Source organism: Uloborus diversus, chromosome 4, assembly GCF_026930045.1.
Source record: "Uloborus diversus isolate 005 chromosome 4, Udiv.v.3.1, whole genome shotgun sequence".
NCBI lineage: Eukaryota > Metazoa > Arthropoda > Arachnida > Araneae > Uloboridae > Uloborus > Uloborus diversus.
The window spans coordinates 104,320,776-104,333,204 of NC_072734.1; the positions used below are offsets into that span (position 1 = coordinate 104,320,776).

The 12,429-nt window shown below is 34.6% G+C and overlaps 1 protein-coding gene across 1 annotated transcript; it reads right to left on the bottom strand.

Annotated features, from left to right (window-relative positions):
• Positions 1–2,104: 2,104 nt before the first annotated feature.
• Positions 2,105–11,120, bottom strand: LOC129219822 (J domain-containing protein-like). Its single transcript, XM_054854127.1, has 3 exons — positions 10,986–11,120; positions 7,447–7,525; positions 2,105–2,344 (listed from the first exon to the last, which is right to left on the bottom strand). Exons 1-3 carry the CDS (start codon positions 11,061–11,063, stop codon positions 2,172–2,174), a joined length of 330 nt encoding a protein of 109 aa, XP_054710102.1. The 5' UTR covers positions 11,064–11,120; the 3' UTR covers positions 2,105–2,171.
• Positions 11,121–12,429: the final 1,309 nt, after the last annotated feature.

Below are 12,429 nucleotides of genomic sequence, written 5' to 3' on the forward strand. Positions count from 1 at the left end.
AAACCGCTTGTTACGCTTGTATATAGGCACTCCAACTCCATCAGAAAACCTTACAATGCTTGTAAAGTATGTAATTTTAGTTTATGCTCCAATGTGGTTTGAAATAAAAATGAAACCGAACTGCCAATACCGCGCCCAACGTTTTTGGAAAATGATTTCTCTTGCAAGGCAGTTTTCAGACAACGTTAAGGAGATAATTTTCAAAGTTCTCTCAAGTAATGCATATTTCGCTCGTCCTGAACAGCTACTGTTGACAATGTTGTTTTACTCAAGAAAATACATTCGGGAATTAGCTGTTAGGCGCATTCTGAACTCTAGAAATAAGAAGACGAAGAGCTCGGATGGTGTACGATTTTTTGAGCGTCCTACACTCAATTTTGAAGCCGTTGATTATGTTGATTTAGTTGATTGGGCAAACTGTGTTGTAACAGAGCCACCTCTTACAATGCATCTAAAAGACCAACAATGGAAAGAAATGTGCAAAGAACATTCTACAGAGTTTACTTTCGAGAAATTTCCCTGTCACACGCAAGCTGTGAAATGCTGTGTGAAACTAATAACTGAAGCTGCAATAAAAGTTCGTGGTGAAACTGCACGAGATGCATACATTCGTGCTAAACTTCAAGCTAGGAAAGAACTTCCATCTTTGATAACAAGGGACAATATTATTCGAAAAAATAATATTCATTATGCATGAGGTATTATAAATCAAATTTGAAGATTTCTTTTTTAAAATTTTATTATCTATATATGTAGTTCTCGAAAATGTACGATACTATTGCGTGATAATAATTACTATGATTAATGTCGCTATTTAATTGATTAGTCTATGATTTAATTTTGAAAAAAAATTTCACATTGGTTTTTAAAGAAATTCAATATTTTTTTCATTTTTCTCTAATTTTTGGTGTCGGAAAGGAGCGGTTAAATGCTCATTAAAATCAATGAAACATTTTATGGGCTCGAACTGGCTCATTATATAACATTTTCGGTGCATTCCAGCAAAATATTTGGAATTTAGTTTTTAAAAAAAAATTTCGACAAAAATTCATTTTTCTCTTTTTTCGGTTTTTCAGTGTCAAATAGCGCCGGCTAGATATTTTTTAATATCCAAGAAATTTTCTGTGAGTGCTAACTAGCTCACTACGCAACTTTTGCGCGCTATCCAAAAATTGATTTCGAAAAAAAAAATTTTTCGGCTTATTTCGGCCCACCCTAATATACAGTATGCAGTCAAATCTCATTATTGCAACACACAGACACTCTGGATGTCAGAATAAATATATATTAAAAACTACAAAATAAGTAAAACACATTTACAGACTGTTATTCTGCCATGAGCAGGTAAACGGCAGTATATGCAGAAATGAGTTTTTGAGATATTTGAAGAAATGTGTTGGATTCAACCAGTGCCGCACTCAGGACTTTTTTCTGGGAGGGTCTAGATTTTTTTTTAAGGAACTCCGATACGTAAATAGAGAGGCAAAGTTAGTGTTTTTTCAACCTTTCAGAGATGTATGTAGTTTTTTTTTTTTTTTAATTTCATATCAGTAAAGTTTTATTGCACCCTTTTTATTTTTATTATATAACAACTTTATAAAATTTCAGGGAAGAACAAATTGCGCTGTCCTGTTCTTAGTGCGTTCTCTCTCTATCTATCGAACCACTTCCCCAAAATACCTTTAAATTTGTAAATCATAAAAAACACACACCAACTTAATTATGCTCAAATTAGGAGAAAACATTGAATAAAGAAAGCTGCAACAAATACTTTCTTTTTAAAGAAAGAGGCTGACTTCTCTGTGGAGAGAAAAATCAACTGTTAGGAAAGGAGTTTTACAGAGAGCAGCTGTATTTTAAGAAGAGTTATTTTCAAATATTTTGTTAAATTCCCAAAACTATAGGCCAAAAGACGCAATTTTAGACATTTTCTTAGATCTGGTCAAGGAGGTTATGACCATTTCTGAATTTCATCTGATCTCTGAAAGGGGCTTAAGCCCCTTAGCGGGGGTGCGCCACTAGATTCAACACTAACAATAGGGAGATGTTGGAATTACACGTTTTTTGCAGCGGAAGCTAAATACACAAGTTTGTACAATAAAGATAATGTACAATAGATAACAAAAATGAAAAATTTGCAATTACTGCCCTTTACCTGCCCATGGCAGTATTTAAGCTTGAAATTTAGTAGTAAAATTGCTTACTGTGTGCGAAGCTTTGTTCAAATTCAAGAATTTTTCATATGAAATGCAGAAACCACTGCAGCGCCATTTATCATATAAAGCTCGCTTTTCAGGATCAGTAAGAACATCCTTGGCTTTCTGCAGCTTTTGGAATTTTATTACTGAAAAAAAAGGAAGAATTATTTAGAAATAATTGAAGGAAATGAAACTTGTAATATTTTTTTTTCCTCTTAAAAGGGGGAAATTTTTGCAATAAATATTCTTTAAAAAATCCCTGAGATTTTTTATGCATCTTGTTCATTTTAAACAAGATGCCTGTATTTTTGATAAACATATTCCTAGATATCTACAGCGTTTTAGAATTAGGAATATCACTGCACGGGTGCAGAATATGTCCGATCGGGCGATCGAGGATCGGGGGAAATTTGAACCATCTGGGGAAATTTTGCAGATTCATTTTTTTTTTAAATTTTTTGATTTTTTTTGCAGGTGTTTTTTGAATGCATTTTCTTTTGCATCACCACTTTTACTATTTTCATTTACTATTTGTTAAACAATAATTTACATTTTATAATAAATGTTAGGTAGGAGATTTTAATTAAAACTTGAATGTATTTACTTAATTTACTTTTTAGATACCTTGTTCTACAAGTTATCAGTTCATTATATTAGTTTTAAAGATGCATTTTTTTTTTTCAAAATTATCTATACCTATAGTAATAGGAATGAATTTTTATCTGAAACATAAAACATATTGTACAATTTTGGGGAAATTTTCATAAGATTGGGGAAAATATTGGCAGTAAAAACATTTTCTGCACCTCTGTATCACTGTATTGGGAATTTAATCCTAATAGATTGCTTTCACAGCAGATGAAGGAGACAGGTCCTGACGGAAGAGTTTGAAGAATTGAACATTAATGAAGCATTTTTAACCATCCTGAAATATGTACATAAAAAACAAAGTTCTTCCTGTTTCAAAAAGGTCTAAGGAATTTTACTTTTGCTTGTTAAAACAGGTAATGATACAATAGCTAGCTTTTAAGCTAAATGGCTAATGAGGACCCCAGGGTTTGATTGAAGCTGGTCTTTGGACCTGAGTATCAGTTTTAGAGCCAAATAGGAGTCTTCCCCCCCCCCCTTTCTTTTCAGTTTTTTCTACCTTCAATACATATTTAGGGGGAAGTTAGTAAAAAGGAGGTGGGCATTAGCTGTGTGTTAGATAGTGGGAATATTCCAGAGGTAAAGGGGAAAGTTATTGCTGAGGCAACAGACTGAGAAACAAAGGGTATAATTTTGGGAGATTCAATGGTGCGTGAGGTGGGAAACTCAATAGGCAGAGTTAGACGTAAAGTGGCTAGATGTTGTTTGTCAGGGGCTCGGGTGAGAGATGTAAATAGGGTTGCTGAAAAAAAGGGGGTATTTAATAAAGAGAATGTAATTACTTTGTGGGTGGGAACTAACGATTTAGGCCATAGTAACAACGATGAGTTTACAAAGGAATGGGATTCCCTGTTGGACAAAGCAACCAACTGTTCCGCAAATGTCCAAGTGGTTGGTTTGCTTCCCAGATATGGAGTGCATAGGAGTTGGTTAAACCAACGGGCTAGGTGTATGAACCTGGTACTCAAGGAAATTTGCGCAAAGCGTAGTATCAGATTTATTGATGTGTGGAGTAAATGTAAACGCGATTGGATTGCGAGGGATGGCCTGCATCTGAGCTCTACAGGGGTCAAAATGGTTAGTGGTTTGGTTTTAGAGGATTCAGAATCAAAAAACTAAGTTAGAATGGGGGGCACGGTTTAAGGAGCAGAATTCGAAAGGGTACTAACTATTGGGAATTTAGTAGAAACGGAAATAGGGTGGCTAATAAGAGGAAAGATTTTAACAGTTGCGCAACATTAAATGAAAGTAAGATGGGCTTTCTTAAGGTATTTCATACAAATGCTCGTAGTATTAGGAACAAGATGGAAGAATTGAAAAGCATAATAATGGATGAGAGGTTGGATATTATTGGAGTTACCGAGACATGGGCTACCGAAAGTGATGATGATTTATTATCTATTGCTGGGTATAATTTGTTTAGGCAAAATAGAGCAGGTAAAAGAGGTGGTGAGGTTTTATTTTATGTCAGAGACACTTTAACTTGCAATGAATTTTAATTAATGATAAACCTAATGAGACTGATATGATTTGGCTGGAGTTGATGAGCAATAAGGGCAAAAAACTACATTTAGGGAACATTCATAGGCCACCCGACTTAAGCCAGGGTCAAGATGAAGAGATGTTTAGTATTATTAGTGACATTTCAAGCAAGGGGTCAGTCATCATAATGGGAGATTTTAATTTTCCAGGAATTGATGGGAATAATTTTTGCCATAGTAATAGCAGAGAAGAGTTATTTTTGAAAGTAATTGGTGATTACTTTTTAGATCAAATTGTGACTCAGGGTACTCGACAGGACGTGATTTTGGATCTAGTTTTCTGCGACATGGAAGGTTCTGTTCAGGGGTTATGTGTAGGGGAACACATTGGAGATAGTGACCACAACAGTATTAGGTTTGGGATTAAATTTGATATGCACATAGTAGAGAATTTCAGGTTTGTGCCCAATTTCAGAAATACTGATTTTATGGCACTTAGGCAGAGTTTGAAAGCAATTTTTTCTTCCGGATTGGACAATAGCAATGTGAATCTTCAGTGGGCAGAGTTTAAGGAAAATCTAGCGAAAACAGTTGGGGACCATGTTCCCTCTAGGAGAAAAAGTGTCAACACTAAAATTTGGCCGATGTGGTTCTCCAGGGAAACTAAAGACACTCTAAATTACAAGCAAGCCGCTTTTCATAGGTTTAAAGAAACTGGTCACAGTGCATATAGGGTCCAATATTGTAAGGCAAGGCGTAAATTTAAGTATTTGGTACGGATTCAGAAAAGAGAGTTGGAGCAAAGACTGGCAGATAACATAAACAGGAATCCCAAGAGGTGTTTTGCATACGCTAATTCGGGGAAAGTTCGAAATAGTCATATTGGACCACTGCTTTATAAGCACGGAATTTTAATTCAGGATGATAGTGATATTGCTAATGTTCTTAATAACTTTTTTTCGAGTGTTTTTCACGGTAACTGTATCGCAACAGTTGACATCAACAAGACACAAGCTATAGTACAGCTTGAGGACTTTATCTTCCAGGGATGACATTTTACTTCATTTGAAAAAAATTAAAGAGACTAAGGCTCCGGGACCAGATATTTATCCAAAAATTTTAGTTGAATGTGCAGATAACGATAGCAGATGTAATCGCAAACATTTTCAATGCTACTTATAATTCGGGGACAGTGCCAGAGGACTGGAAGCTGGCTAACATTACACCGCTCTTCAAGAAAGGGTCTAAAAGGAGGGTGGGAAATTAGAGACCTGTGAGTCTAACTTCGGTGGTTTGCAAAATTTTTGAAACATTGATAAAAATTAAGATAGTAAATTTTTTAGAGACTAATAATCTATTGACTAGTTTTCAGTACAGTTTCAGGAAAGGTAAATCTTGTGCAACTAATTTATTACATTTCTATGACAAAGTTACCATGGCTTTGGACAATAAGAAGCCTGTAGATGTTGTTTACATTGAATTTCAAAAAGCTTTCTATAAGGTACCGCATGTTGCTCTACTTAGCAAATTAGCTGATATAGGAATAGGAGGGAAAACTTTCTATTTGAGTAAAAAACTGGCTGACCGGAAGGAAACAAAGGGTAGTTGTAAGGGGAAATTATTCTAATTGGAGTGAGGTTTTAAGCGGGGATCAGTGTTAGGGCCTGTTTTATTCGTTGTTTTTATGAACGATATTCATAAAAATATTTCTGGGAACATGAATTGTTTTGCTGATGGTATCAAAGTTATGGGGACTGTAGAAAATGAAGAACAAGCAAATCAGCTGCAAGAGGATCTAGATCATATTACGGAGTGGGCTGATAAATGGGGTATGGCTGTTAATGTTGGGGAAATGTCAAGTGCTACATTTAGGGCATGGAAATAAGTGTACAAGTTATTATTTGCAAGGTTCAGTCATTAGTCAGGCAGAAAAAGTTACTGATCTGGGCGTCTTAATAAGTCAGGATTTAAAGTTCAGCCAAGAGTGTAGCATAGCTAGTAACAAAGCCAATAAGATGCTTGGGTTTATCAATAGATCTATTTCAAACGAATCTAAAGAAGTTATTCTGTCCTTATATAGAAGTTTGGTAAGACCTCATTTGGAGTATGGCTGTTCAGTTTTGGTCTCCTTATCTTAAGAAAGATATTAATGCATTGGAAAAAGTTCAAAGGTGGGCTACAAGGCTAATAAATGGACTTTCTCATTTAGACTACGATTCCAGGCTTAGAAGGCTAAAAATGTACAGTCTTGAGCAAAGAAGAAACCGAGGGGACATGATTCAGTTGTTTAAATTTATTAAAATGAAAGATTTTAGGGGGCTGAAGTTTAGCACTGAAAACAGGACAAGGGGTCATTGTTTTAAGCTATTTAAATCTCAGACTAACATGGATATTAGGAAAAATTATTATTATAGCAGGGTAGTGGAACCTTGGAACAGCTTACCCGGAAGAGGTGGTAATGAGCATGGGAATAGATAGTTTTAAGAGGGCCATTGATCTTCACTGGGGATTGTAAATTGACTAGGACCAGTCTAGCTGGGCCCAGAGCTTGTTTCTGGTTGTCACTTTTGTATTTTGTATATCACATCATAACAATTTTTACATACATTTTAATAGGGTTTATTTACAATACATAGTTTGATTGCTTTATAACTATTTTTTATTGTATAGTGTTTGATTGGTTTTTCAGTTCATATCAACTGAAAATGTACAAATTTTCTTGTTTGGGACGCCAACTTTTATCAGGACAGGGGCTTGGTTCGGCACTGCACATGCCTATGCATGAAATTAGTTTTTTTTTTTTTTTTTTCATATTTTATCAAGTACTGTTAATATATTTATCAGAGAAGCTATAAGAATTCAAAGCTGCTACTTAAGATGCTTGGTAAATTAATGTGCTGAACAGAAAAGATCTTTTTAAAGGAGTTTAACAAGAGACAGTTAAGGGTTTTAAAAAATAAAGATTGTTCACCCAGGCTTCATATAATTAAAATGTTACATGGAACTCTCCCTAGGTGGATGTCCCTGTTTTACACAACACAACATCAATGATCAACGAATAGCACACACAGTTAATACTTTTACTTAAAAGTACCAGTAACAAAGATGTTTCAGCTTACCTGAATCTTTGTCATCAGGATTTTTATCGGGGTGATGCAAAAGAGAAAGAGTTTTGTATTCAGTCAATATTTGCTCAGTCTAAAAAGTATCACAAGTTATTAAAATATGGAAAGTGAAATGAATTTACATAAATGAAAATCAATTAATATATGTACAGTTGAACTTGGTTAATACGAAATGCCAAAAACCCACGAGTTTGTTTTTATTAGTCTTTATTTGTAACAGCCATTCCATTCAGCCGTTATTGTATGCACTGAAGCAGGAGTCAGTGCAACTTAAATCAGCAACTTACTCAACAACTTACTGTAGAAAATTGAAAAAAAAAACACTTATCCATGAATCAGTAAACTATGCGCTTGCCGGGTGAGAAAAAAAAATTGTGCCAAAAAATTTCAGGCAGAAGGTAAAAAATTAAAATCGACAACTATTCAAATTTCTACGAGATTTAGTGCAGCTCTGGCGAAACAGTCACATGGTCTCCCCTCACTTTCCCTTGAAGATTCCTTCCTCAACTACCACACCCACTTGCCTTATCTTTGTGTTAATGATCTAAGTTTGTTACACAACTGCGACATATTTCAGGATTTCTCTCCATGCCTCATCAAGGCCAATCACTCTCCTGAATGGCTTATCTCCAAGTTGACATGATTCCTGGTATCCTGAATTGGTCTTTCAAGGTGGCATTTTAACAGTAATATTATCACACTGAGTATGCAGTTTGTCAAAAATCAGTGGTGATTGGCAAACAACAGGGTGCCTGTTTGAGGGAATTTTTATTGCATTCTTAAACCAGGGTTCTTTTCAATCTTTCTTGGCGAACAAAAAGGATGGTGGTTGAAAAAGGTTCGACTGTACTACAACTTTCATTCATCATTGAATTAAAAAATACATACCCCCTCCCATTGTTTTACAAATTGTCAAGTATTCGTTTGTTTTCTTTTCGGGTTGCCAAAAATAAAAATATTTGGCTGAACGGTCTTTTTGGTTTTTCTGCCAAATACGCAGTACATACAAAATGTTCAGTGCATCCCTACTAGTGATGTTCTGGATAGCCATATCTGTGGATATCCAAGGGAAAATAAGGATCTGTATGCGTATCCGTTACTTTTTTGGCGGATTAAGACTTTCTAAATATTTGAATAAAAGACTCTTAAATTCTGTTTAAGTTAGGTTTCATTCTCTATCTAAATAAGAAGTTATCATTTTCAAAGTCAATTTGTACCCCCCGTCACAAAAAGGAAGGGGAAATAAGTTTCAAAAGGTCGCATCTGTGTGTCTATTTGCGGCATTGTAGCACCTAAACAGATGAACCGATTTTAATAGGTTTTTTTTTTTTTTGTTCAAAAAGGGGATTTGATCATAAGTTCTTAGCTTGGACCTCATTTTTATAGAACTTTAACTACTAGAGATTTTAATTACTAACCGATTAAAAGTTTTTCACAATTATGGTAGTAAAAACTTACTCCCTGTATGTTAAAAATACTGGCCCTAACTTGAACGAAAAAAGTTTTCTGCATTCACTATTCATTTGGAACTTCCAAGTTATATACAAAGTAGGAGCTAATCTTGTTAAGTAAATTTTAAATGCAATTCTAAGTCTTTATACGCATGATTGGTAGCAATTTCATAGTCAGAAAATTTCTGTCCGAGTTGGTTAATATTTGTTAACCAGAGTCAGATAAAAGTATAAATTATCTGCGCACGAAACTCAAAAGTATCTGCATGCTAATCATTGTCTATCACATACAAAAAAAAAAAAAAAACAGGGGGGGGGAGTGTCCGGATTCCAAAAAAAAAATTAATCATAAGAAATAAATATTTGCTGCTTTGAGGTTACAAGGAACTAATTTTCATGCCAATTATGTGAGCCTATGGATGCAAAAACCTAAGCTAAATTTCAAAATTTTAAAAGTAAGCTTCTTTTAGCAGTCTATATTATCTAGCTATGAATACTACGTTTTACATTAGCAATGTTAATTTTAAACAAATTAGAAGTAAAGAAGGAGAACCTGAATGATTGTCCCGAGATGCGCGTGCTCTCAATGAATGTATCCGCACAGCAGCGAATATATTCGCCTTACACGCTTGCGTACATACTATCTATTAGTATTTTTTTACAAATTAATTAAATAATATCAGTTTAAAGCAAAAGTGAAAAGTAAGAACTTGAACGATTATCGCGAGATGCGCGTGCCCACAGCGAATGTATCCACCTCATGCGCTTGCGTATATACTATCTATTTATGACTTTTACAAATTAATTAAAAATATCAGTTTAAAAACAAATTAGAAATAAGCAGTAAGAATTAAAACGATTATCGCGAGGTGCGCGAGCACACAGCGAATGTATCCGCACAGCAGCGAATACATCCACCGAACTCGCGGGTGTACTTTATACATCTTGTAATAATTTTTACAATCTAAATAAATAATATCAATATTAATTTAAAACAAATTAGAAGTAAAGATATTGTCTTTACTTCTTTTCGTTTCGAATTGATCTAATTTTTATCTTTTTATTTAAGAACTTTTACGATTATTGGACGACGTGCAACTCCGCGGCGAATGTATCCGCACGTCAGCAGATGTATCCGCCCACGGCGTGCGTCTACATTATCTAGCTCTGCTGTTAACAATGTGTGTTCTAACCCGCGAAATTCATCTTAATATGAGGTCGATCGTCTGAGATTTTTTTTTTTTAATTTAATATTGGTTTTTTTATTGATTTCGCGTTTGTGTTATTTTTCCTTTTGGTTTTTCTTGGAATCCTTCAAAAAAAGTGAGACTAAATTCTCTATTTACTGTTTGTAAAGATGTTCCTGGCTGGGCTCTGTTATTTCCTTGGTCATTCCGTTGGTTGGGGTAAGTAAGGTGGAATGGGCCAGCACTGTTTTTATGCTGAAATAAAATGCGAAAAATTATTTCCAATCTGTGCAGAAGCAGCTTTACACTCTTGCTTCACAGTGTCTTGCTCCCTGTATCCTACATCTACCAACCTAGAAATAATTTTTCACATTCTATCGAAGCATTAATGCAGCGCTGACCCATTCCTTCCAACTACCCCTCAATTTTAACGGAGATTTCTCTAAAGAGTAAATCATAGTCTTGATTATATTTTCGCCCCTAGATGACATTTTTTGATGAAATAGTGCCATTACCCAAACGGGAATTCTTTCAGTAGCAAATTTTACACTTGGGTAGTTAATTTGGGTTTTAAAAAAAATTGAGATTCGTGTCCGTATCCGCGGATCTTGAAGCTAATGATCCCATATCCGTGGATCTACTTTTTTAACAAAGCGGCACATCACTAATCCCTACGCTCATGGACTAGTTTATGTTCCAGATATATTCGTTGGCAAAAGACAACAGCGAAACTTTCAGTGTGAATAAATCTGTAACAAAATTGTAAAGCGCGAAGCTGTCACATTTTTATCGACTTCTAAATTAATCTAATGATTTGAGACAGAGAAAAATAAGTATGATGCGCTGTCAAAAATATAATTTCGGCCATGCAAAGCATTCCTATTTTGAAACATACCGTAGAAGTTTCATCGCAACTCAAAATTTTATAATAATCTTCATTTTCTTCTTTGTTGTGACATAATATTTCATCCATGATTTAATTAGAAATTCTCTTGTTTTTAAGTGCGCATATGGCCCATTACTAAAAAACGCTAAAGAAAAATAGCAAAATAGTGGATGCGAAAAACAACTTCAACTACTTCCTTTTCATTATCATTTATTTCAAGACTTATTTAATAAATTTTCAATTTCAACGAGTGAGTAAGAACAAATTTCATAAAATACTTAATGAGTTTAATGAATTAGCCTTTTATTTACTTGCTTTAATGAAATTGGGACAAAAGTTGTATAATGCATTATTTATTTTAATTTTCGGTGGCATTATTGCAGCTGGCCACATTTTGTATTTTGTAAACTGAAAATAATGTGTGTTTGAACATTTTGCTCTCTTGCACTGCATGTCAATGAAACTTTAAATATTTTTAATTCATGATGCTGTACGAAAACATGAACTGAAATGTAATTTTATGAATCGAAGTTGTTTAGGGTTGCACCGACATCGTACGAATCAATTGGGTATTTTCCGCTATGGTGCTATGCTAATGTTTTCAAAATGTCAAAACGACAGAGACGAGGAAAGAAAACGAGCATTGAAGATTTATATCAGAATAAAAATTTTGTACCACCCAAAGAAAAAAATTTAGAAACTATTTTTGAAGAACCTCGGCAATCAAAAGATGGAGCTCCAGTTTTAACCTCCGTTAAAAAGTACCGTCGTTATCTTCATTTTGATCCCACCCAGGGAAAAATTCAGAAGCGTAAAGTCAAAGCTAAAAAATGCATCAAAAAAAATTTAACGAAAGCTAGAGTCACACGATCGGCCCCGGAGACATTTGAATGCGAAGACATTATGTACAAGTTGGATGAACTGGGAGATTCGTCCACTGACAGTGACATTACCACGAAAAGGGCATGTCGAAATCTAAACGAAAGTGCAGATAAAAACACGACTGCTTCACAGTCTATGGATATTTGTCCACCAGAAACGAATAAAACTGACACTTTTAAGAAAATGGGTACTTTGCATGATGTTGCTGGAAGCGACTTTTCGTCGCTTGGCGCTCATACACAAGATGATGTTGCGAGTCCAGAATTAACTAAAGAATGTGGTGATACGAATGATCAGGAAATTAACGATGAAAATTCTTCCCCTCATAACACATGCATCATTGCCTAATATAAATGGCATTTCTTCATTATTTATTTTAGTCTAGAATTCTAATTCAGTTGTTATTCCATAAAAATCTTATTTCAGGACCATATTGACATGATTTGATGTATGTCAATTTTACCTGACTTATTAAGGGATGGTATGAACTTCTTTTTCCAGAAAGAAATTGTTTAGTTCCTATATAAATTGAAGGGAGATAGAGTTTTTGCAACTTTCCCATTTTTGAAAT

Excerpts from the sequence above, each read along its gene's own strand:
- LOC129219822 (XM_054854127.1), bottom strand. The coding sequence starts at position 11,063 with ATGGATGAAATATTATGTCACAACAAAGAAGAAAATGAAGATTATTAT. Across the intron at positions 7,526-10,985 it reads GTTGCGATGAAACTTCTACG|ACTGAGCAAATATTGACTGA; the intron begins GTATGTTTCAAA and ends GATACTTTTTAG. Across the intron at positions 2,345-7,446 it reads TCCTGATGACAAAGATTCAG|TAATAAAATTCCAAAAGCTG; the intron begins GTAAGCTGAAAC and ends CTTTTTTTTCAG.